Raw genomic sequence first — 26,721 nt, 5'->3', positions numbered from 1 at the left:
TGGACCAGGCTTCGGTGGTCAGAGCACTGAGGACAGAACCGTGGGGCACTGAAGCCCGTGTCCTCTCAGAGTTCACCCGAGGACAGGCCATCGCCTTCCGCATTTAGAAGTGGGGACTTTGGGTGGTGACTAGGACTAAGTAGCCCAGTGGAGACCCCATGATTGAATACGGGTGACTTTCAGAGGAGAAAGGGGGAATTCAGCAGCGGCACACGCACACGTCCCCTGTGTCTGTGTGTGACAGCACCGCTCCCATGTTGGTCCTTTCGACTGTGGACCAGAACTGTGAGCTGTCATAGACTTCTTTTCTTTATAAGATTATCCAGCCTCAGGTACTTTGTTACAGTAACTAAAACTGGACTAAAGCAGGCCTGTACCATATCCTGAGAAGCCTGTTCTGTTGAGAATGGTGGAAATCTGTTAGAGGAAAGTCTTGGCAGACCTTCTCCACCAAGACAGGCTGGGGTGGGAATCAGCTGGAAGAATGGGGTCTTGTCTGCAGAGATTGTCCATGGGCAGTAAGAGGGGCGCATGCAAAGGCGGTCTCCGCTGTGTGTGAGTGGCTCTCGTGGGCTCCCTTGACCTGAGTTCCTTAGATTCCATCCTCCTCTCACATTCTACCTTAGTGCATTCACACAGAGGCTGTAGGGGTTCCCCCTCCCCCTCCCTCCCTGCTTCAGCCTTGGGTGAAGGGACAGTGTCCAGGTCATGGGAGGAGTCTTGGGACTCTGGCCTGCCCAGACCCTTTGCCAAGGAAATGCTCTTACTGCCTTCATACCATTCTCTGGGGCGGGGGGCTTTCAGATCTTAGCTGGGCAATAGACCCTTGGTGATCTAACGCCTTTGGGCAAAAATGGCTTCATTGAAAGAAAGTACCCAGGGTTTGGAGGCCTGGCTCAGGTGGCAGAGCACCAGCCAGTGGGCAAAAACAAAAAACAACGGAGACTTTCATTGTGCAAGAGATTCTTCAGGGGGTTATATGGTTTTTGCTGCTGTACACATTCTGTTTGCTGCTGTACACATTCTGCTTCACACACATGCCACACACACACACACACACACACACACATCCACCACCACCACCACGTTTTTCTTTATTTGGTAGTACTGGGGTTTTAAAGTCAAGGCTTTGAACTTTATTGGCAGGCATTTTTGGCTGGGGCCTGCCCCAGACCAACATCCTAGCTCAGCCTTCCATGTAGCTGGGATTACAGGCGTGTACCACCCGGCCCCACCATCATGTCTTATATAGAGGAGGGCGCGCCATTTCTCAGACTTACTAAATCTAACTTGGCTGTGTGTATTTTGGACAGCAGCACCAAGCAACCATTTTGGCTGATCTTCTGAGCCAACTTCCTTCAGCCATGATGGCAGGAGCACTGGGTGAATGGCTTGCCTGGGTGGGCTGCCGCCTTACCCATGAGGAAGCTGGATGGTAGCTCGCTTTCTGTGGAACGGGCATCAGCTAAGTCAAGGGCTGTACCCTCCAACCTCTTTGTCTATATTTTGTTAGCAATAAGATTCCTCTCATTTGGCCTAAGCTGGCCTCAAACTTTCAGTCCTGCCTGCCTTGCTCTACTGAGTAGCTGGGTTTCAAGGTGTGCACTACCATGCTCAGACAAGCACACCTGTCTCCCACCTGTCTCCTTCTGTTCCAAGGATCAGCGTTGTCTCTTTAGTCTGGTCTGTGTGCTGAGCAATGAGGACATCTTGGACCTGGGGCTGCCTCCGTTCTTCCCTCCAGAGTGGAAAGGATTTCCTTTGCATTGAACAGAGCACATCCCAAACTCCACCCCTGCAGTCCGCCCGGTACACTCAGCACACGTGGAGACACAGCCGCAGTTCGGTGTGTCTGTGCCCTTCCCTCGGGACCTCTGCCACGTTCTCAGCGCGGACCTCCGGGCCTTTGCCAAGCTGTCCCTTTGGCCCGGACCGTCCTTTGTGTGGCTGACTCTGCCTCAAGATTAAGGGATCAGGTTGCATGACACCTGTCAGCACAGTGCCTCATCCCTGTCCCTCCCATTGCTTTTCTTCCCGGTGTGGAAAGAGGCCAGGCCGTCCATGTTTTCCCTCCCTGCACCTGCAGCGGCGCCTGCGCAGACCCTGTGAGGCGCTCACGAATCAGGGCCGCTGTCAGCACGGCGGGCGCCTGGGAGAGGCGCGTGTGCGGCCGCAGGCTGGGAGTGGGGCCTGCTATTTTCATAGCTTCCAACCGCTTAGGAGATGCTAGAAATCCGGGTTTCTGGAGAGAAAAAAAAGGTGAATTGTTCCAACTTTTCAAACACTGAGTGAGCCAACCAAAACATGCCAAAACAGGCCGCATCCTGGCTCTGAGTGCCAGTGTGTAAGAGCTGGCTCTTCATTCCCAGCTCTGGCTGTGGCTTGGCCACAAGGCCTTGAAGAAGGGGAAGGGGTGGTGACATTTTCCGCTGGGCTCAGCTTGAATCTGGTCAGAGGAGCGCATGGGAGTCCAGAGCAGATCGCATCACGGGCCTCTGGCAGGGGGCTTGGCCGGTGATTGGCTCTGTGTTCCTTTCTTCTTGCACATAAGCAAATACTATCATCACCACCACCATCATCATCATCACTATCACCACTGTCGTCGTCATCATTTTTCTTCTCTACAAACACCATAATCACATTGAATTGAAACAAGAAAAGGATTCTGAGGCTGGGAATGCGGCTCAGTGGTAGAGTGCTTGCCTAGCATGCCTGAAGTCCTGGGTTCGATTCCTCAGTACCACATAAACAGAAAAGGTTGGAAGTGGTGCTGTAGCTCAAGTGGTACAGTGCTAGTCTTGAGCAAAAAGAAGCTCAGAGACAGTGTCCAGGCCCTGAGTTCAAGCCCAAGGACTGGCAGAAAAAAGAAAAAGATTCAGATATGAATTTTGCTCATTAAATGAGATACTGATTTTTCTAGATTTTTTCCCAAGGCCTGCTGTCTAGGCAGAGAAATGTTTTATATAATAGCATTTACATTTTGTTTTTTTTCCCTCCTTTAGTTTTCTATCACATATATTCTTTATTGTGCTGACATTGTTGCTTGAACTCAAGGTCTTGCTCCGCTTGTCTTTTTTTGCTCAAAGCTGGTATTGTTCTACCACTTGAGCAATAGCTTCACTCCTGGATTTTTGCTGGTTAGTTGCAGATGAGTCTCACATACTTTTCTGCCCAGGTTGGATTCTAAAGGAGATACTCAGATCTCAGCCTCCTGAGTAGCTAGGATTATAGCTCTTAGATTATTGTTGGTGGTGGTGGTCATGGGACTTGAACTCAGGGCTTGAGCTCTTTAGCTCAAGGCTAACGTTCTACCACTTTGAGCCACAGCTCCACTGTGGGTTTTCCGGTGGTTAATTGGAGATAAGAGTTTCACGAACTTTCCTGCTCAGGCTGGCTTTGAACCGTGATCCTCATATCTCAGCCTCCTGAGTAGCTGGGATTACAGTTGTGAGCCACCAGAACCCTGCCTTCACGGATGTTTATTGATCTCTTCCTCCCATCTTGTGAAGGAGATACATTCCCCAATTTAACCATTCCCTCATGGCTGGATAGCTTTTGTTGATTCTGACTTTCAAAATATTATGAATAATATATGATGAGCTTGTGCCTGTAGCTAGTGTTCCCTCCCTCCCTCCCTCCCTCCCCCTTCTCTCTCTTGAATTATTTTCTTGGGATAAAGTCCCAAACGTTTTACAGAAAAAGAATATGCCCATGTTTACCATTCATATGCCTCATCTGAATCTTTCCCAAAACTTTTTGTTGCAATTAACACTTTAACTACTGGGGTGTGACTGTGGCTTTTCCAGAATCTGGACATTCCGTTGATCTCTGTGAAGGTTCTGTTTGCCAAGGAGAACACGAGCACAGCACAGTGTTGGTTCAGTTTGCCTTTCTTGGATCGTGAATGGCCTTGAGTCATGATGATTCTGTTTGTCCTTTTACACATCATCCCTCTGGCTTTTCTCCTCTCGTTGGTCTTCAGCTGAGTGATGGGTTTTGAGAATTTTTATGAGCTCTTGGCACAGTAGAGAGAGGAACCTTTTCTGTGGTTTTACTTTTTACTTTCTTGGGGTGCGAGGATGGACCAGAGGGCCTTCTGCATGCCTCACAAGTACTCTATCGCTGAGTGCGTCCCTGGCCACGCAGGGGAGGTTTGTTATCTAGATCTAGGGCTGCTTTACATACACACACACACACACACACACACATATATTTGCACATACATATACATATGTATGTATATATACACTTTTCCTCAGAAAAGTCAGGTTGTGTGTGTGTGTGTGTGTGTGTGTGTGTGTTTACTACCTCACCCTCAAGTTATCATCATCATCACCACCATCGCCATCACTGGGCACCTGTGCCTGGAAGAATCAAAGGACTGCCTCAGTCCACTCACCCTTGTGAGCATTCTGAGTCTCAGGAGAGTCTCTGAGTTCCGGGGCAGAGGGAGGAGAGCCGTGTCACTGGTTCCACACACCGTGTCCTGAGTGGGTCCCATCTGGGGTGCATGGGGGGGGCGGGCACTGGAGCGGTGAGCGTTAGTCACATACCACACCCTAGTCTTGGGTCATCATCCTGCACACAGACCATTAATTCTCTCTGTCTGGTGCAGTGGGGTGAAGGGCAAAGAGACAGCTGGTTCTCAAGGTCAAGAACAATGGTCTGAGGCAGCCTGGGTCCGTGGTGCGCATGGCAGTCCATCTGTGCCAACTGCAGTTGCATGGGAAGCCCTGTCCTGAAGCTGCCCTTATCCTCAGGATATAAAGATCCTCAACACTGGCCCTGGATTTTCTCTACAAGGCCCCCACAGCTAACTCCCTCCTGCTGCCCAGTCTCAAAGCCGCACCCATGGCTTAGGGCTTGCTTACCCAGATACCCACTTCCAGATTTCAAAATGTGTATTCCATTTTCCATAACATGTGAAGCCGCTTCTACCGTACCATCTGAGCCAGGATCTTGGGGCTCAGACCTGCGAACTTAGTTCCTTGGGAAGCGGAGAATGAGAGGGCCATGGTGTAAGGCCAGCCTGGAAAGAAATGAGGCCAGGCTGGGAAGACAAGTTCAAGAAACTCCTTTTCTACCCATAACCAGACACAGTGGCATGTGCTTGTTATCCCAAGCGACAAGGGAGGCTGAGACTGGAGGGTCATGGAATGAGGTCAACAGGGATAGAAAAGTTCAAGAAAAGGGAAGAAGTGGAGGGAAGCTGGGTTCAGTGGCATGCCTGTTCCCCCAGGGAGGACAAGAAGCCCTAAAGTAGGTGGCTCATAGCTCAGTCATGCCTTTGAGAGGAAAGCTGGACCCTAGCCTAAAAATAAGCCGTGAAACCCAGACTGAGCTTGCCTAGCAAGTGTTCCGCCTTGAGTTGAAAGTCTCCACTATTGAAAACTGGTTGCTGGTGGCTCACACCTGTAATCCTCGCTACTCAGGAGATCTGAGGATCATGGTTCAAAGTCAGCCCAGGCAGGAAAGTCCATGAGACTCTGATCTCCAATAAACCACCAGAAAACAGAAACTGGCACGGTGGCTCACGTGGTAGAGCGCTCACCTTGAGCGGAAGAGCTGAGGGACAGCGTTCAAGCCCCATGACTGACCAAAAATTAAAAAAAAAAAAATCTCCACTACTGGAAACAAAAAAAGAGAACACTTGACTCCTTGTATGTTTGAACGGAGATAGACGTGAGTTCTGCATCCTGAGGATGTTTCACCCAGAGCCACTTCCGAGAGATCTTAGAGCAAGTCAGTGCCCCCTGAATCTGACCTCCTCCTCCATGGAAGGGAGCCTGGAAGGTTGGAAGGGATGAGGCTTCCCAAGAATGGAGCGTAGGGGTGCGGCTTCAGAAAGTGCCCCGGCTGGCCGTGCCCTGCCGTGTGTCATTTCCTGCTACAGTCCCATTTTCTGGGTGGGCTCCAAGGATTCTGCTGTTTCCTTAATAAAGAAAAGAATGAGAAATGGGCACACAATGGGCGTCAGGGCCTGGGCGAGGCCTTCCCGGGGCTACGCGTGGGCAGGCCTGGACTTTCCAGCCAGCATGGAGGGGCCGGCAGCTCCCACTGCCAAGACAGACCACGGAGGAGCAGCCAGCCCAATTATCCACATAAACACGGGCTGTGCACAGCGATTAACTGCAGTCCTGGGGTTTAACTATTGCCAAAAACGAAAATTAAAGTGGTTGAGTATCTTGTTATCACATGCGCTGTGGGGAGTAAATAGCACAGTTTGCCAGCAGCAGAGGATACGAACGAAATGCACGGGGGAGGGGAATAATAACCACTCTGTAAAAATGACAAGGAAACGGGAAGGGAGGAAGGAGAGGGAAAGAGGGGACAGCTACACTAGGCAAAAGGCAAGGCGTGTACACATCACCTGATGCGGAAGACATAACTTGTATTGTCAAAGCTCATAGAATTCACAACCTTTATAGACCATGATAATGACAATTTGCCTTGTGAAGGTTAAAATGTGTGTGTGACTTCAACTAAGTGTCACTATTCCACAATACTGTGAAATATGTGAAATTATGTAATCACCTATCTCAATTTAAAAAAAAAGTGGGAGAAGGGATGGGTTAGGAGGGATGGGGGACAATGTTGTCAGACATCTTGTACTCATAGACTGTTTTGTAGAATGAGAACTTCTTTGTACAATGACTTAAAGATAATAATAATAATAAATGTTTAAAAATAAAATAAAAATGACAAGGAAGCCTATAATCCTAGCTACTCAGGAGAATGAGACCTGAGAAATGTGGTTCAAAGCCAGCCCAGGCTGGAAAGTCTGTGAGACTCTTTATCTTCAATTAATGACCCATAAGACAAGAAGTAGAGATATGGCTCAAGTGGTAGAGCACCAGCCCTGAGCAAAAAAAAGACAAAAGCCAAGTAGGGCTGGGATGTAGCTCAGTGGCAAAGCACTTGCCTAGCAAGTGCAACGTCCTGGGTTCAATCCCTGCTACCAAAAAAGAAAAGAAAAGGGGGCTGGGAAAGTGGCTCAGTGGTAGAGCACTTGCCTTGCATGCCTGAGGCCCTGGGTTCGATTCCTCAGTACCACATAAGCAAAAAGATAAAAGCCGGAAGTGGCGCTGTGGTTCAAGTGGTAGAGCGCTAGCCTTGAGCTGAAGAGCTGAGGGACAGTGCCCAGGCCCAGAGTTCAGGCCCATGACCAGACCCCCCCCCCCCAAAAAATAAAAAGCTAAGTAAGAGCTGAAGCCCCATTACTGGTACACATTCACAAAAATAATGTATATGAAAAAAAATGTTCACAAATACAATGAGAAATAGAAAAGAGTAGCATAGAAAGTCTCCAGGAAGGCTGGGAATGTGGCTCAGCAGTAGAGTGCTTGCCTAGCATGCATGAAGCCCTGGGTTCAATTCCTCAGTACCACATACAGAGAAAAAGCCAGAAGTGGGGCTGTGGCTCAAGTGGTAGAGCACTAGCCTTGAGCAAAAGAAGCTCAGGGATAGTGCCCAGGCCCCCAAGACTGGCAAAAAAAGAAAGTCTCCAGGATCCCATGGTGGAGAAAGACATTTGCAGATAGTAAAGTGGCTAGAAGGGTCAAGGTCAAGGCTTCAAGGTCAACACAGTGTTTTGGTTCTTTTGTTGTTGGGTTTTTTTTTTTTACACTTTTTTATTAGCATTAACTAGTTGTAGAAGGGCATTGCACTTTGGGCATGCAATGTTCCTGGATCAGCCTCTCCAACTCCATTATCTACAAAGATTTTTAATTGTCATTGTTTTGTGGTTACTGGAGATTGAACTCAGGACACAGGATATGGTGGGCAAATGCTCTACCACTTGAGTCTCGCTATGTTTATCCTGGCTTGACAAGATCTTCCTGCCTCTGCTTCCCAAGTAGATGGAGTGCAGATTGTATTTTTCTCTTGATAGTGTTATTTACTAGAGGATCCTCACCCTTAGTTTTGGCTTCTATGTTTGTATGGGGTTTGAACTCAGGGTCTTATACTTGCTAGACAGGAGCTCTACCACTTTAGTCACATCTTGGCCCTTTTAGCTTTAGTAATTTTTTTCAAATACCATGTTGCATTTGTTTGCCAGGCTGGACCTTGATCCCTTGTAGTTGAATTGACTGTAATGAGCCAATACATCCAACTTATTTGAGCTGAAAGTCTTGCTAACAACTTTGCCCAGGCTGGCTCCAAACTACAATCCTTTCCATCTTTGCTTCTCAAGTAGCTGGAGGTTACACATGTGAGCCACCACACCCAGCTCACCTGTGCGTTCAAAATAGAAACCTGTGTTTATTTTGGACAGAAAAGTGTTTTACAACATCAGATGTAAGATAAATTTTGTAATTCTCACTGTTACGTTTTCCCACGCAGGCAGCTTATGGAGCAATTGTCCATTTCAGGAACAATCCAAGGGCCGTAACTTCACTCCTAGATAATCTTTTCGTGGTTTCTGGGATAGTTAAGCTTCACAAAAGAATAATTTTCTGTAATGTTTATGGGACATTTTACATTTCTCTCAAACTTGCCCCTCAGCCATTCCCTGCTGACAAACCTTCCAGCTTGACATGAATTTTAAGTTTTAAGAAAGTTTATTTTGTACTCTTTTTTTAATTATGTATTTTATTTTTGTAGTCTTTAAGGCATTAGCTCACAAACAAGCACCTTGAAACCCACAGTGACTAAAATCCTACCTCATCCCCAGGATTCAAAATACCTACCGCCTCTTCCTGTGAGTTTCCTTCTATGTCTCCTTGCTGTATCCCAGTTTCAGGCGTTTACATTTAGGTCTGATCTGCTTTCTTCAGACCATGTTTGCTTGTTTTCACTTCTCAAGGCCAGAAAAAGCATAGAATTTAGACTAAAAGTTGTCCAAGTACTTCAGTCTTTTCCCCAAAGTCTCTATCCTACCCCAGTTTGCTCCCTGTCTTCCGGCTCAAGTTCTCCTGGACATTCTCCTCATGTTCATGCTTCTTCCTTGTCTACCTCTACCCAATTCACTTTATATTCTGTGTCCAAGGCCCCGTCCTCTATAAAGCCTGTCTGGAACACTCAAGTCCTCAATGATCCCTCTGATCCTTGACCTTAGAACCTCTTGTCTGGCCTACTGCTTCCTGACATTTATTTAACTCTGGTCCATTACTACACCCGGTCTCTCATGGCTCCATTGCTGTTACTCAGATTTTTTTTTTTTTTTTTTTGGTCATGGGGCTTGAACTCTGAGCGTGGGCACTGTCCCTCTTCAAGGCTAGCGCTCTACCACTTGAGCCACAGCACCCCTTGCGGTTTTCTGAGTGGTTTATTGGAGATAAGAGTTTCACTGTCTTTCCTGCCTGGGCTGGCTTGGAACCATGATCCTCAGATCTCAGGCTCCTGAGTAGCCAGGATTACAGACGTGAGCCACCAGCACCCAGCTTTTTTTTTTTTTTTTGGTCAGTGACAGAATACCTGTCACCAACAATTGCAGAAAAATTTAATTTTTGTTCATGATGTCTGAGGTCCTTAGTTGATCTGGGTGAGAAAGATGTGGTGGAGGCCAAGAGCCGGTGGCTCACGCCTATAATCCTAGCTACTCAGAAGGCTGAGGTCTGAGGATTACGGTTCAAAGCCAGCCCAGACAGGCAGGAAAGCCTGTGAGACTCTTAGCTCCAACTAACCACAGAAAACTGGAAGTGGCACTGTGGTTCAAGTGGTAGAGTGCTCTCCTGGAGCTGAAGAGCTGAGGGACAGCGCCCAGGCCCAGAGTGCAGGCCCCACGATTGAAAAAAAAAAATGTGGGAGGGTGGGCAGAGCAGCTCATCTCATGGTGGCCAGGAAACAGAGGGAGAAACTTCCTCTTTTTCCTCATGTTCTTCCATCTAGGCCCCTACCCTGTGGTACAGTGATGCCCACATTCAGTGAGGATCTTCCTCCCACAGCAAATTCAGTCTCTGGAAATTCCCTGACTGAAGTGTGGTTCACTAATTTCCCAGTTCCAGGCGCTTCTCATTCCAGTCAAGCTGACCCTCACAACTGCATACCCTGCCTGACACAAGATGATGTCTTCATTCTGGTTTTTTTCTGATAGTACATAGCACAGCACCTCATCCTCCACAAATATCTTACTCTACTTAATATAGACTTACTGTCTGGTCTATTTCTATAATAACATACCCAAGAACAGATAATTTATAAGGATAGAGGCTTATTTGCTCATGGTTCTGGAGGCTAAGGCTGAAGGCATCATACCAGCACCCTGGGGTGAGGCAGAGCTAGAGGATAACTTGCTTCTCTTCCTTTTATTTAAAGACTTCAGCTTCATCCTGAGGCCCCACCCTTGTGATCTTATCTAATCTCAATTGCTTCCCAATAATAATAACATGACGTTAAGGGTTGCGTTCCTAACACGTGGACTTTTGTGGGGACATCTCACCATAGTAATACTTGTTCCAAATAATACTAATTTTTTAATGTAATTTTATTGTTAGCATTAAAGTGTTGTACAGAGGGGTTGCCATTCCAGAAGTCAGATAATGAGTAAATTTCTTTTTTTGGATGCCACCAATAATACTAATTATCATGGCATTGTATCAAGATGCTGAAAACATGGCCTTGTGTTTAGTGGTTCATTTCTTTGTGTGTGTGTGTGTGTGTGTGTGTGTGTGTGTGTGTGCGCGTGCATGTGCACATTGCTCCTGGGACTTGAACTCCCGACGTGGGTGCTATCCTTGAGGGTTTGGGGTTTTTTTTTTTTTGGCTCAAACTAATACACTACCACTTGAACTACAGCTCCACTTCCAGCTTTTTTTTTTTTAGTTCATTTCGACTTTTTTTTTTTTTTGGGTCTGGTAGTGGGGCCTGAACTCTGGGCCTGGGCGCTGTCCCTCAGCTCTTTAGCTCAAGGCTAGCACTCTACCACTTGAGCCACAATGCCACTTCCAGCTTTTTCTGTTTATGTGGTGCTGAGGCATCGAACCCAGGGCCTCATGCATGCAAGACAAGCACTCTACCACTGAGCCACCTTCCCAGCCCTCGACATTTTTTATTTTATATAAATTAAAGAGGCATGTAGTATCCGCTTTTAGTCTCACTGTGTGTATCTAGAATCCTGTATAATTACTCATATTCTAGCATATTTTAGATCTAATTTCTGCATATCAGAGAGAACATTCGTCATTTGTCTCTATGAGCTTGGCTTCTCTCACTTACTATGATTTCTTCTAGTTCTATCCATTTCTATCCCAGCAAATGCCATAATTTTATTGTTTCTAATGGATATGTAAAATTCCATTATATATAGGTTCCATTTTTTGGGGGGGGTTAATTAGAGGTAAGACTGTCACAGACTTTCCTACCTGCACTGTTTAGTGATTGATTTCATTCATTCACTCATTCATTCCCAAGTTATTTATTCGGGTATTAAAGTGCCCAAACACTAGAAATTAGATGATGAATAAGAGGAGGTAGCTCCTCACAGGGCTGTCATGTTCATGTGACGTGGACCGAGCCTTACAAGCCAATACTTCAACCAGTGGTTAGTTAAAATGTTCATTGAAATAAAAACGAGAGGAATTTTATTCCGTGTTCTCCACATTATTTTTTTTTTTGTTCTGTATGTAGAGAAGTCACCTAAGTTGCAAAGCAAAACTCTGAGCCCTTGAATCAAAAATATATCAGATTTTCAAGCTGACAGCCACAGAGCCTGGAGCCACGCTCAGGATTTGTGGGCATGCGCACGAAGCAGGTGCTTCCATCCTGGGTGCTCCAATGAAATGGAAGATAAAACAGAGGAACTAGCTTGGCTTGACTTGAAATGCATGTCAGTGTCTTTATTTCTAAGGAGTTCCATAAGGTAACTGGAGGCCAAGCATTGAACAGAGCCCGAAGTTCTTATTCTCTCCTTCCAGACTGCTTGTCTTATTCGGCTCTGCAAGTCCTATCCAGAAGGTGCTACGGTAAGCAGAGGTGCACAATCCTGGTCAACAATGACCACTTTGGAAGCCCCTGTCTGCCAGGAGTGAAGAGATACCTCACCGTTACCTATGCATGCGGTAAGAACAAATAAACCTGCAATAAGCTCATAAAGACACAGCCTCTCTGGGGGTGCATTCTGCTCCCCTGGTTCCTCCCCAGCCTAGGCCCTCCTGTCTCCCTTTGCTGTCCCTTTTTCCTTGTTTAGGACATTCATATCAGATAAACAACAGAATTTTCTCTGGTCAAAATTTGTTTTAAGAGTGTGTGCTTCAAGCAATCAGATTGGCAGTGCGTGTGGAGGGCGGGGCTAGAGCAAGCAAATAGGGATACAGTTGAGTTGTCTGAGAACCGGTGATTTTAATCTGGGCTCTTAGGAAGCTCTGAAATTTATTGGCGAGTCATGCAAGTTCACAGTCGTATTGTTTGGCTCCAATTTAACCTTCCAGCACCATTTGTGGGCCCAAAACAACTAGCTAGCTCTGCTGCCAACAGCTATTTTATCTGCATACCTACAGGACAATTAAAAATGTCTACATGACAGAACTACTTTGTTCTTCCAGTGTCTTTGTTTCGATTTTAATTTCTTAAAGCTACTTAAAAGCAGACGAGTGAGCCCAGCATTCGTGACTCATGTCTGTGATCTTAGCTACTCTGGAGGCTGAGATGTGAGGATCAAGGTTTGGTGCCAGCAAGGGAAAGAAAGCCCATGAGACTCATATCTCCAATTAACCAGCAAAAAAAACCCAAAAAACAAAAAACCAGAAGTGGAAGTGTGGCTCAAGAGGTAGAGTGCCAACCCTGAGCAGAAAAAGCTAAGCGAGAACACCTTGGTACTGAGTTCAAGCCCTAGTTACAAAAAAAAAAAAAGCAAATGAGAAATAAGTGGTTAATTATTTTTTCTTTTGCAAGGTGCGATGGATTACATTGCCTTGTTGTGTTTTAATGAGTACAAAAGCAAAAGAAAGCAAGGAACTCTAGAGAACATGATACCTTTTCTCTTCTGGCTATCTCTCTAGTCTTCTTTGTTACAGATTTTATTGAGATATAGTTCACAGGCCATACAATTTGCCCATTGAAATACACAAAACAGGGTTTTTAATATATGCCTAGAATTGTGCAAGTGCGGTGAGAGAGAAGTCGCAGTCTTGGCAGAGAGAGATGATACGTCCAGGGTTTGCTGTGGCCAGGTAACCAGGGACATTGTTCTTGGGACCCAGAAAGAAGAAGTGATCTAATAGGGAACGTTTCATGTCTGCCGCAGCTCCAGTCTCTGGCACGGTCATGCTGCTAAGACCAGTGGTCCTTAGCATCCAGGGCATATTCCTCAGGCATCTTCACCTGGCACCAAGGCCACGTGGGCCTCCTGGACAAAGGGGTCACAGTTTAGGAATGGTGTCTGGTTGGAAATCCTGGGACATTTCTGGCTTTCACTCAGCACTTGGGATACAAATGAGGTTTTCTTGCTGTAGAGATGCCTTAGGAGCTTTTCTAAAGCAGGGCTGTGTGTTGTGTACCATTTGTGTTAGCTTCCTGTCTGCTTCCTGTCATCGATTCTCCCAGATTTCAACCAGGCTGAAGTTTCTGCCAGGCACTGGTAGCTCACACCTGTAATCCTAGCTATTCAGTGAGGCTGAGATCTGAGGATCACTGTTCAAAGCCAGCCCCAGACAGGAAAGTCCATGAGACTTCTAATTCCAATTAACAACCAAAATCCAGAAGTGGAGGTGTGGCTCAAATGGTAGAGTGCCAGCCTTTGAGTGAAAAAGTCCAGCAATAGCATGAGGATTTGAGTTCAAGCTCCTGTTCTAACAAAAATAATTAAAAAAAAAATTAAACTGCAGTTTTCCTGTCAGCCTGCAGCAGGCAGCGCTTGGCCTTCGGAACTCGTGCTTTGCCCTGTTTTCGTTGTGATCTTTTGTCCACTGCTCTGCCTGCGGATCTTGACAATCAATCGCTTGCTCTTAGGGTCAGTGCGGCAGAAACGTTCACCACTGCCACGACTCCCACCTGTCTGCCTCGCATCTGTCCTCTTTCCTCACATTTAGTGCATCCTGTTAGCATCTCACTGCTAGAATTTTCTAGGTATATTATGGAAGAGGCAGAGAGCTCCGGAGGGAGGCAGAGGAGGAGCTGGGAAGGGATCAGAGGTGGTTTGGAGTGGGTCATGGTCATTTGCTTACTGTGGCTCAGGAAGCTCATGTCCCACGTTCATGCAGCTTTATCGCTGTGTTCTTTCTATACCTTAATGTCACCCATTGTAGGTCAGCAAATTTTACTGGTTTGAGGTAAACTTAGGGCTACGTGACCATTACCACACTCCAGTTTGAAAACATTTCCTTGACCCCCTCAAAGTTACTTGCACCCATTTTTACTCCTACCTCTGATCCCAGGGAACCACTGATACAATTGCTTTCTCTAGATTTACCTCTCTTGGATATTTGTACAAATGGAATCATGCAGTCATCTTTTGTGCCTGGCTCCTCAGGACATGTACAGACTTTCCCCTAAACAATACAGTAGAAACGCCCATGACACAGCATGGTAGGAGGGACTGTGAGAAGCTAAAATTGTCTTTTTTTGATTGGATTCTCCCACATGTTGACATTGGTAAATTTTGAGAGCTGCCCTTTCACATGTATCATTGTCTGTGAGACTCTTATCTCCAATAAGCCACTCAGAAAACCAGAAGTAGAGCAGTGGCTCAATTGGTAGAGCGCTCGCCTTGAGCTGAAAAGCTGAGGGACAGAGAGCCCAGGCCCAGAGTTCAAGCCCCATGATTGACAAAAAAAAAAAAAAAGGGCCTAAAATTTCTTGGTCGTTTGCTAATGGCCATGAATTATTGGGGTATGTGCGGGGGGGCGGGTGGCTGATGACCAGTAAGCAATATGAATAAATGGTAAAACATGCTTTCTAATAATATTTACATTGCGCTGCCAACATACATGAACTATGACAAAAATTTTTTTTTTTTGGGTCTGGTCGTGGGGCCTGAACTCTGGGCTTGGGTGCTGTCCCTCAGCTCTTCAGCTCAAGGCTAGCGCTCTACCACTTGAGCCACAGCGCCACTTCCGGCTTTTTTCTTTTTGCTTATGTGGTGCTGAGGAATCAAACCCAGGGCCTCAGGCATGCAAGACAAGCGCTCTACCACTGAGCCATCTTCCCAGCCCCTATAACAACATTTTAAAGTATGTATTTAAAATATTTCTTTTTGATTTTTAGTTCCCAAGCACATCCTCCGAGCAATTGATCCAGCCATTGCTAATCTACATCCTTCTTTGAAGCAGAAAGATGGCGAATATGGTAATTGTTATGGCTTAATAGCAGCATTCCTCTTTAGTAAAGGTGAATGTCCCCTGACTGCTGTCGGCACACGCTGGGAGGGATGAAAAGGGAGGCCAGGAGGTGTGTTTGAGGGGCGTGATCTGGTAAGGATAGTGCCAAAGCTTCCAGTGATTGCAGCGGGTGGCCAGTGTTTTGTCTTGAGCTGGGCACTGGTGACTTACCATACCTGTAATCTAGCTATGCAGAAGGCTGAGCTCTGAAGACTATAGTTTGAAATTATTATGGGCAGGAAAGTCTGTGAGACTTTTATTTCTAAGTAACCAGCAAAAAGCCAGAAGTAAAAGTGTGGTTCAAGTGGTAAAGCACCAGTCCTGAGGGAGAAAAAAAGGCAGGTGAAGCGATGCCCTGAGTTCAAACCCCAGTACTAGCACCAAAAGAAAAAGAATCCTAAGCAGAATAAATTCACTCGCCATTCTTCTTTCACTTGTTAAAAGCAAAACACCAGTCTCAACAAGAGATCTGCTCAGTAATAAATTGGGATCCTGGGCCGTACAGGGAGCTTGTTGCAGAGATGATCCTGGCAGTAACCTGTGTGGACCAGAGCCCCTGCATGTGGTGCCGCTTCCAGTCAGTTCCGCCTGACTATCATAAATAGAAGGGGAAGGAATGGCCATGTTGACTTTCTTCTCAGATCTAAAATGGAAATTCAGCTCCATGGAGCTTCTGATAGAAAATGTAGAGACCCAACAGATCACTTAAGATGGTAAGCTGTGGGTAGTAAGAGCTTCATCTTGTGTTACTTTCATTATATTTATGAAGTCTGCCCGCACATTATACAATTTAAGTAAAGCAATCCCTCTGTGTCTGTGGGAGAATGGCTCCAGACCCCCCACACATACTAAATTCATTTGATGCTCAAGTTCCTTTTATTAAATGGTATAAGATTTGCACAAAGCCCACACATGTATTTCTGTATACTTAGAGATTATCCCTAGGAGGCTTATAAGCCCCAGTCCAATGTCATGTGTACCGTAGCCTTCACATGTATTGTTTAGGGAATGACAGCACAGAGACAAGTCTGTACATGTTCAATACAGCACATTCTTTTTCTCAGAATTTTTGATCTATAGCTGATTGAACCAACAGATGTGCAACCCTGAGATTCAGAGCGCTGATTCCATACTTTACATATATAGAGTTGATACAAAAACCACAGGAAAACAGCGAAAAATAGAAATCATCTCCAGTCCAACGCTTAGAGAGACCTACAGAATAACCCTGGCTTTCTACCAGGCCCTGTGACTCAGTCTCACTTCTCTTTCTGACTGGGCTCCCACATGAGCCCCTGAATATTCTGGTCCCCCTGTAGTCAGGGCCTGAGAGCTCTGTGACATGTTCCCAAGAGACGTCAGCCCTGACATTCTTAGGAGTCCCCAGCCCCTAGCCTGCCTAGCGCCATTGCTATGCTCCATCCAGACAGGTTACCAGCATTAGACACTAGATCATTTTTTTCATCATATTCACAAAGCAGACATACGCAGCCCCACTCCATAACCCAAGATCTGTCTCATCTCTCGCTCACAGAACTGACATCAGCTCTGTAGCAAAGTGAGATACTATTTCCCAAGCCTCTGAGAGGACAGACAAACGCCCCTGGCTCTGGGATGGGACAGTTAGGCCCACCTGAAGTTGGAGTCAAGACTTGAAAAAAAAAATTTTTTTTTTTGGCTGTGGGGCCTGAACTCTGGGCCTGGGCGCTGTCCCTCAGCTCTTCAGCTCAAGGCTAGCGTTCTACCACTTGAGCCACAGCGCCACTTCCAGCTTTTTCTGCTTATGTGGTGCTGAGGAATCGAACCCAGGGCCTCATGCATGCAAGACAAGCACTCTACCACTGAGCCACCTTCCCAGCCCAAGACTTGAAATATTTCTAATCCTTCTTATCATTCAGTTTGTAGGGACTGCTTATGAAGCGCTCTTCCTGGCTTAGTCTTCGGTGATTTAGTCAGAAACCCATGTGTTTCATGGCCATGACTTTTAATTATTGTGGCAGTCAGGGAAGGGAACAGAGGGTGTTTCGATTGGGCACACTGTGAACAATGCTGATGAATTGATTTTGCTTTTTTTTTTTTAATGAAATAGATATCAACTTTAACCCCAGTGGATCGAGGGTTCTGCCGAAAGATGGAGTTATTGTTAGCAACTCTTTGGCAGCATTTGCTTACATTAGAGGTAGGTCAATAAATCGAAGTTTCCTGGAGTACTAATGTATCACTAACAAGTACACCCATTCAATTGCAACACTCAGATAGCTAAAGAAAAATGATCTTTGGCTTGACCTGCCAACTGAAGCATCCCAGAAACACAAGATACAGACACACAGGAGACTGAATTCAAGTGTATCTGCAACCTGGCAACCAGGAAGAAACCCACAGGCCTAATACCACACTACTTAAGGTTGAGCTCCACAGGTATTTTCATCCCCTTGGCAAGTAGGAATGCATTTCCCAGGTCCAGATTTTCAGAAGGACGTGTGATTATAGTTTACCCCTCGTTTAAGGAAAAGAAACCAGATTACTTAGTACACAAAACGGGTTGTCACACCCTCTCCTCCAAGAAGCCAGAGTCACAGTCACAAGTGTTCCTTCTCATGGTTGCCAAGGTTTTCCTTGTTAACCTTCCCTGCAAGGATCAGGCTCCACCTTCCTGAACTGGCAGACGAAGGCTGGCATTGGGCCTTGCCGTGCTGCAGGTCCTCTTCAGGGAGCAGGCAACAATTTTTCCTTGCCTCCTTTTCTGACTATGCCAACACATGTTGTACCTTTGGAATGTTGACTGCAAGTTTCAACAGCGCCCGCTGGCCTGCCTGCTCAGGGCTGTGTTAGCTTCCCATCACTGCCACTTATAGACCTGACAGAGGAGCTCTTGGTTCCTGAGGTTTAAGTCCCCATTGTATTAAGTCTCAAGTGGCATATCATGGCAGATGCACCTGTCACACAGCCAGTCACATTTTAAACCAAGGCAGAGAGCACACCAGGGTCCCATACACAATTCCCCTCAAAAGCATGTCCCCAATGACCTAAAGACCTCCCGCAAAGCCCCACCTCTTGAAGGTAAACAGCATCTCCCAATACTGCCACCTTGAGGACCAAACTCTTCCATATAGCCCTTCAGAGGGACTCTCATACAGAGATGAAAACTTCCCAGGGACCTTTGATGAAAAACACAGTAACATAATAAGTAACAGTATTACTTAAGGCTTAAGGGAGCTGTGGCCACCTGGATAAGCCTTCCTCAGAGGGAAATAAAGTCTTAAGAGAATGTCTCAATCTAGGACACCGAGTTTTGCCCTGTCACTCTGTGGTTGAACCATTTCCACATCAGTATTTCTCCTGTGAGTTTGTCATGTGCTGTTTGATTTTGGTTTCATTGTTGTTTTATAACCATGCTCGCATTTGTATGTTTTGCTGTTCCTGATAAATGTCAAGGTTAAGAAGTAAAGGTGTCGGTGGCTCACACCTGTAATCCTAACTACTCAGGAGGCTGAGATCTGAGAATCCCGGTGGAAAGCCAGCCAGGCCGAAAACTCCTCATGAGACTTATCTCCAATTAATCGCTCAAAAACTGGAAGTGGCGCTGTGGCTCAAGTGGTAGAACACTAAGCTTGAGCACAGAGGGGCTCAGAGACAGTGCCCAGGTCCTGAGTTCAAGCCCCACAACTGACAAAAGAAAGAGAGAGAGAGTCCCATATTTTCAAAATCCCTGCAGAGCCCCTTGGAGAGAGAGAACCCTGAGGTTCCTGCAGACAGAAGTAATAACAGGGAGAAGCAGCGATGTCACTTGCAGTGGTGTCAGACAGAACAAGTCAATCCAACCTAAGCAGTCAGTGGATCAGCAGCAAGCACCAGACTGCTGAATGCCATCCTTGTCGCTGCCAGACAGAGGTGACCAGTCTCGGCTCCGTTGTGGGGTGTGATCTGGAGAGAAGCCACAAGTGGGAGCAGCTGGGAACCAAAAGCATGACTAGTCCAGGTTCTAATCCAGACCAGCCAAATGACTGAGGGAGCCCTGAAGGGCGTTCCCACGTTGGTGTGGTCCCGTATCCGTGGGGACAGTGGACAGGAAGCCAGGGCCTGGTGCCGGGGAGCAGGACAGTTGGTAGAACAGACATAAGAAGGTGCTGTGGCGGCTCCTCCTCAGGGATCTGTTAGGTGGGTTTTTCCCAGCCTAGGGAAGGGAATGCGTATACGCATCTGTGTGTGCATATGTGATTGTGTCCATGTGAGTGTGTGCGTGAGCAGGTGTGCATTTTAGGAAGGCAATGCGCTAGCCGGCTCAGCATGAGCCACTGCTCCCTGGAAGATTGTGTTTAAGGGACATATTTATTGAGACAGTCAGGCCTCTAAGTGTGACCCCCTCCCGCCCCTCTAATTAGTGTTTAATTGGCATCTGGTGGTGTATTTGCCCTCATACCTTTTGTGGCCCAATATGTCTCCCGAGCTGGCAGGTGCTGTGTCACCTAAAAGCAACCCTAGAGTAGCAGACAAACCATGATGGAAAGTTTAATCCCACTCCCAAAGTCACAGTGATGCCATCCCCCGCTGGGCAGGACAGACATTACAGGAAGTTACTGTCACCTGCCTGCGTGCTGTCACACCAGGCTGGGGACACTTTGTATTTCCCTCATTAGGAGCAGCCAGGCTGCTTGCTGTCGGGCTCCTCTTGATGGTGGCAAGGCCCCCGGAAGCAGGACCCAAGCCATAGCTCCTGGTGCCTGATCTGGACACAAGCAGATTTGAGCCAGAGTTTGTCCTGGCCGCAGCCCAGGATCTAAAGAGCCAAAGGGGCCTTAAAGGCTCTCAAGAGTGCGCTGAGGATGATAAGGAGAAAGCAGTTCATGGTCTTAGTCTGTGATGATGAACTAAATTTAGAGGCGAAGTTTGGAATAATAATAATAAAATATAGCAAGAAGTTTCTATTCAGCCCCAGCAAGAAGAATAGCTTGATCTTTTCAGAGTATGTAATAGAAAAGGGGTCACAAGCACCTAAAGGGGTCCAACAGGTTCCAGAAGATCGAGGAAGTGAATGTGTGTGTGCATGTGTATGTGTCAGTGCCAGTCCTGGACTTGAAGCCTGAGTGTCTGTCATCTCTGAGCCTTTTTGCTCAAGGCTGGTGCTCTACCCTTTGAGCCACAGATCCACTTTGGGCCTTTTGGTGGTTAATTGGAGATCAAAGTCCATGGGCTTTTCTTTTTTTTTTTTCTTTTTTGTTTGGGTCCAGTTATGGGCTTGAACTCTGGGCCTGGGCGCTGTCCCTCAGCTCTTCAGCTCAAGGCTAGCGCTCTACCACTTGAGCCACAGCGCCACTTCTGGCTTTTTCTGCTTATGTGGTGCTGAGGAATCGAACCCAGGGCCTCGTGCACGCAAGGCAAGAGCTCTACCACTGAGCCACCTTCCCAGCCCCTCTATGGGCTTTTCTGACTGGACTAGCTTCAGACTGGGAACCTCAGATCTCTGCCTCCTGAGTAGCTAGGATTACAGGCGTGAGCCACCAGCGCCTGGCTGATGAAGCGCTTTTGATATAAAGCCTGGGCATAGCATTCCAGCCAATGGTAGCTTTGGATGGGTGAGTGGGCTACAGCAGCTGGGGTTAGGCCAGCTCATCCCTAAAGTTCCATGGACCCCATCCAGGGACCACGCGACTTCAAGTTGTCGATTTGGGTGAACTGGAAGCCTCATTCCCATGGGTTTGAGGCTCAGCCCATGGTGTGGAGCTCAGCCACGGTACACCAGGCCTGGTGCTTCCGCCCATGATGCCCCACCCAAGACTAGGGAAGGATGAAGAGTGAAGGGAGGGAGAGGAGGGAAGGAGGGAGGGAGACCAAAGGAAGGATATGTGCAAGAATGCCAAAGCAGGAAACCCTGGACACCCACACAGAATGGAAATGCAGTGTGAGCGAGCTGTGAGTCAGAGCTGTGACTGCAGAGCCGAGGGACAGCGCCCAGGCCCAGAGCTGAATTTGGCAAGGTGACAGGCTGGGTGCTGCAAGCTTCCTTGGCTGTGGTGGCGACTTTGAGCTGATGAGAAGTGGGAGACTATTTGTGTTGTGAGTCAGGCAATGATGTGATTAAATGTATGCTTTTGAAAAGATGGAGAAGAGGGGCTGGGAAGGTGGCTCAGTGGTAGAGCGCTTGCCTTGAATGCAAGAGGCCCTGGGTTCGATTCCTCAGCACCACATAAGCAGAAAAAGCCAGAAGTGGCACTGTGGCTCAAGAGGTAGAGCACTAGCCTTGAGCTGAAGAGCTGAGGGACAGTGCCCAGGCCCAGAGTTCACGCCCCACGACCGGACCCCCCCCCCAAAAAATGGAGAAAATGAAGGGGGTGAGGGAGGAAGTTATGGAGCATTTGCTAGCAGAAAAGATGAAGCAGCAGAGTTCATCGTTTTCTATAATTTTTTCAGATAAATTCACTAGGTCCAAAAGTTACCTTATGAAAGGGAAAATACAAGCTACCAGTCATGCGGTAGCCACCGTATACCCCAGATTAACCAATTATTAGCCAAATGTGGTGGTATACACCCGTCATCCCACCTACTCTAGTTGTGTAATTAGAAGGAGGATCATGGTTCAGGTTGCTCAGGCAAAAATGTAAGAATTGATTTAAAAAATAATCAAAGCAAGCCAAGCACGAGTAAACCCCTGCCTGATATTATAACTACTCAGCTGAGACCTGGAGAATCATAGTTTGACTACTCTGGGCAGAAAAGTCTGTGAGACTTCATCTCCAATTAATTGGCAGAAAGCTGAGCTGGAGGTGTGATTAAATGGTACAGTGCCAGCCTAGTGAGCACAAAGCCCCGAGTGCTGCCAAAAATAAGTAAGTAAAAAGTCTAGCACAGCTGGGCCCAGTACCTCAAGCCTGTAATCCCAGCTACTTTGGAGGTAGAGATTGAAGGATCACAGTTTGAAGACAGTATAGGGGTAAAAGAAGTTCATGAGATTCTCTCTTCGCCAGTGGACACAGTGGCAGGTGTGTGTCATCCCCAGCGACACAGGGTAGCGTAAGTCAGAGGATCACCGCCCAGGCCAGTGAGGTATACAGCAAGACCCTTCCTCAAAAATAGCCAGTGCATAAAAGGGACTGGAACACTGGGCACTGGTGGCTCACACCTGTAATCCTTCCTACTAAGGAGGCTGAGATCTGAGGATCACAGTTCAAAGCCAGCCCAGGCAGGAAAGCGAGACTCTTATCTCCAGTTAGCCACCAGAAAACCAGAAGTGCTGTGGCTCAAGTAGTAGAGCGCTAGCTCTGAGCTAAAGAACTGAGGGACAGCACCCAGGCCTCAGAGTGCAAGCCCCATGACTGACAAAAAAGGGACTGGAGTCATAGCTCAAGTGGCAGAGCATGAGCCGAGTGAGCAAGGTAGTAGTGACCACCGTGTGATAGAAGTCCCCTGGTGGAGGAGGCTGGGAGACACAACCCAGACACAGGCTGTCACCAAGGCTGGCAGTCCCTGTAGGAAACATATTCAGAGAACAAAAGGGATTAAATAAATAAAGAAGGGCCAATCAGTAGAATGTGTTGTGTCCTAAGGGTTATGACTAATTTAATTCCATTAATCTAAAAATCCTGAAAAGGAAATAAATGGACCCAGAAGCCCAGGGCTCATATCTGTAATCCTAGCTACTCAGGAGGCTGAGATCTGAGGATCGAGGTTAGAGGCCAGCCTGGGAAAACAAATCTGAGAGACACTTATCTCCACTTAACCCCCCAAAAGCTGGAAGTGGAGTTACAGCTCAATTGGTTGAGTGCCATCTTTGAGTGAAAAAGCTAAGAGTCAGATCTTGAGTTCAAGCCCCAGGGGTCTGTCTGTCTGTCTGTCTACAGACAGACACACACACACACACACACAAACAAGAAAAGAGTCACCATAGCAAGTCTGTTGTGTGGCTGAATCAGGCCTTGAACTTGAACTTGACCCTGCCCGGCCCGCACTGCACCACTGCTTGGACAGTAGAGGTGTCTCACTGTTCCTAGAGGCTGCACTGGGCTGGAATTCCTTCTTCCTGGAACTAGCCATTCTCAATCTGGATCCACTTCCTTATCCACAGCAGCCCACCACTACCAACAGGGCTCAAGGGTTCTGTTTTCCAAGGAGGAGGAGGAGCTGGGTGGTGGCTCACTTGAAATTCTGTACCAGGCACCACAGAATGGGTGGACTGCAGGGGAGAGAGGCTCAAAGATTTGGTGTGTGAAGGGACTGGAGGAGGGAGGAGGAAGAGGAACGGAAGAGAAGGAGGAGGTCTCAGTCCATTAGCTACTACCAGGGGCCCATCACAGACTGGGTGGATGATAAAGGAAGAGATTTTTGTTTGGCCTACTTGCTGGCAGAGTCCCAAGCAATACAGAGTATACACAGTGACAGACAGCCTGTGACATGTGTGTGTGTGTGTGTGTGTGTGTGTGTGTGTGTGTGCACGTGCATGCATAGGCCCTCCTGCTTCTACTCACAAAGCTACACTGGGGGCTCCACCCATGGCTCGATGTAGGCTTCACTCACTTAATATCTCATTTCCACATAAGACACCATGGGGGAGACTCGAACCCCAACCAAAGCAGAAGGCAACAGTGAGGCCTGATCTGCAGGCAGGGGAGAACGAGAAATGTTGGGTTGGAGTCTACATATATTTTGTATGTGACTAACAATTTCACCCCAAGTACCAAAGTGTCTCTCCATCGCCAGTCCGTGACCGCTGTGAGGGGCGATGAGCCTTTCCCATCCTCCGAAGCATATGTACCTCTATCTGAGCAATCCTTTATACACCTTGACTCCATGCAAGCTCCACCATTTTACCAATACCACTGTAGACATGGCTGGGCTTCAGCGGGGATCCAGAGAGCATGGATGTCTTCAAGAGAGGGAGGGGATGATGCTGTCAGGGCTTTGAAGTTGAGAAAATTCAGAGAGGGCTGATGGCTTGAACGCATGCTCGGGAAGAAAGTGGACTGGGCAGGTTCCACTTCCAAGAAGCTAAGGTGTCCCAGTTTCATCTCTCAGTGGACTGCATTCCTCCACTGCCCTAGTGTTTGAAAGTCCGCCTGGGCCTCGGGGGAAGTTGAGTGGCCGTGAAGACAAGTCTTCATTATTTGCTAGGATAAAGGGAGTGGCTAAGGAGCCTTTGTTCAGTTAGGGTGTTCTGGGAAAATGTCCTAGGGACCATGTGTGCCCCACTGGGAGCTAGCTCCCTGATCAAGGTCTGAGTTCTAGTCCTGGCTTGCCTGAGCAGGCCACCAACCTCCAGGAAGCAGCTTCCCCTCTGTGTCTGGCCTTGAACATCTATATTAGGATATTGGCAAACTATTGTCTGGGGACCAAATTTATGAATAAAGTTTTATTGGGACACAGTAGTGCCTTGTGTTTTCTACACCATCAATGAATGCTTTTGTACTCTAAGAGCAGAGCTGGATATTTGCAACCAAGACTATATGGTCCATCAAGCCTAAAATGAGTAGACTTGTCTGCTCATTTGTGGGAGGTCTGTCACCTCTTGGTTCCTAACAGGAAGGAGTTTATGGGTCCTTCTCTTCCAGGATGGAGATGCCAAGATCCCAAGGGGTCTCCACGACATGAAGGAGAAACAGGGACAGAATAAAAGTCTCTCTCCTCCCCCCGCCCCAGGCTAGTGTGAAAGTTAAGTAAATATGAGGTCCCAAGGCACCCAGTATGTATTAGTATGTAATTAATTTTTTTATTGTCAGTCATGGGGCTTGAACTCTGGGCTTGGGTGCTGTCTCTGAGCATTTTTTGCTCAAGGCTAGTGCTCCATCACTTTGAGCCACAGCTCCACTTCCAGTTTTCTGGTGCTTAATTGGAGATAAGAGTTTCACAGACTTTCCTGGCCCAGTTGGCTTTGAACTGCAATGCTCAGATCTCAGCCTCCTGATCAGGTAAGATCACAGGCATGAGCCTCCAGTACCAGGCTTGTATTTAAATTTTCTATCACTATATTTAGAGGATCTTTGTGGAGACTAGAAAAATGACTGGAACTTGTTTTTTTGTTTTTTTTTGTCGGTTGTGGATCTGAACTCTGGGTCTGGGCACTGTCCCTCAGCTCTTCAGCTCAAGGTTAGCGCTCTACCACTTGAGCCACAGCGCCACTTCCAGCTTTTTCTGCTTATGTGGTGCTGAAGAATCGAACCCAGGGCCTCATGCATGCAAGGCAAGCACTCTACCACTGAGCCACCTTCCCAGCCCAGAACTTGCTATTTTTTTAAGCTCCAAAAAAGAAAGGCATTAAGTTTTGGTAGCACAAACCACACAAATACTTAAGCTCTATCCTATACTAGATACAAAAACTAATCACTGCTACTAACAGCTGATAGGTGGTAGTTGAACAGGATTGCCTGTGTGGATGTGGGCACTCTAAGAGCTATTCTGAAATGAGCCCATTTCATCAGAAGGACTCTATAACAGCAAGGCATTGCTAGCTCTTTGTCCAGATAAGAAACTGAGGCACGGCTGGGCGCTGGTGGCTCACGCCTGTAATCCTAGCTACTCAGGAGGCTGAGATCTGAGGATCGCGGTTCAAAGCCAGCCCGGGCAGGAGAGACCGTGAGACTCCTATCTCCAATAAACAACCAGAAAACCGAAGTGGCGCTGTAGCTCAAGTGGTAGAGCGCTAGCCTTGAGCTGAAGAGCTGAGGGACAGCGCCCAGGCCCAGAGTTCAAGCCCCACGACTGACAAAAAAAAAAAAAAAAGAAACTGAGGCACGTGTGAACGGCAGGTCTGGTTTAAAACCCAGTGGAGACCCGTGAGTCCCCTTCCACGTAACCTCTCAGATGAGTCCAGATATCAGCCATTCTCGAAAACTTGTTCCTCTCTGGGGAAGAGATCCATTAGGTGTGGCTGGTCCACCTATGCTGCCCAGGACTGGGCAGGATGTGGAGTGGGAAAGAGGGACAGTCGCTCCACCTCCTGACCTGTCCTCTTCCTCCCTCAGCTCATCCGGAGAGAGCCGCCTTGCTGTTCGTGTCCAGCGTCTGCGTGGGCCTGGTCCTCACGCTGTGTGCGCTGGTCATCAGAGTGTCCTGCGCCAAGGACTGGCGGGAGCTGCGGCAGGGGAGGGAGCCCCTGGTGCTGGGCAGCGACGAGGCGGAGGAGGACAGCGAGGAGGACGAGGAGCAGGAGCACTCCTCTGACTCTGACTTCCCCCGGGAGCTGACGGGCCTTCGTCGAACTTCCTATCCAGCCTACAGCTCCATCGAGGCCGCCGAGCTGGCGGAAAGGATCGAGCGCAGGGAGCAAATCATCCAGGAAATCTGGATGAACAGCGGCCTGGACACCTCGCTTCCAAGACACATGGGCCAGTTCTACTGAGACTCAGTGGCATCTGAGAGGGGAGCGTCCACTCGCGTTCCTTGGGCTTTGATTTCCTTGTACCTTCTATGAAGGAGAATCTGTCATGTCACCCAGGACTGGTGGAGGCGGAAGGCTGTCCACGGCGCCTCTCCAGATGTT

The 26,721-nt window shown here is 47.6% G+C and overlaps 1 protein-coding gene across 1 annotated transcript in view; it reads left to right on the top strand.

Moving 5' to 3' along the window:
• The window catches only part of Eva1c (eva-1 homolog C (C. elegans)), a 74,915-nt gene extending 48,194 nt beyond the window's left edge, over window positions 1–26,721 (top strand). Inside the window, exons 6-9 of the mRNA XM_013027471.1 lie at window positions 11,856–11,999; window positions 15,142–15,222; window positions 17,344–17,433; window positions 26,204–26,721. Of these exons, the coding sequence (XP_012882925.1) occupies window positions 11,856–11,999; window positions 15,142–15,222; window positions 17,344–17,433; window positions 26,204–26,580 (692 nt within the window). The 3' untranslated portion in view covers window positions 26,581–26,721. The remainder of the gene's footprint in view (window positions 1–11,855; window positions 12,000–15,141; window positions 15,223–17,343; window positions 17,434–26,203) is intronic.

Source organism: Dipodomys ordii, unplaced genomic scaffold (genome assembly GCF_000151885.1).
Source record: "Dipodomys ordii isolate 6190 unplaced genomic scaffold, Dord_2.0 Scaffold104, whole genome shotgun sequence".
Lineage (NCBI taxonomy): Eukaryota > Metazoa > Chordata > Mammalia > Rodentia > Heteromyidae > Dipodomys > Dipodomys ordii.
Note: the sequence above shows the minus strand (reverse complement) of the source record. Positions and strands in the feature narration are given on the sequence as shown.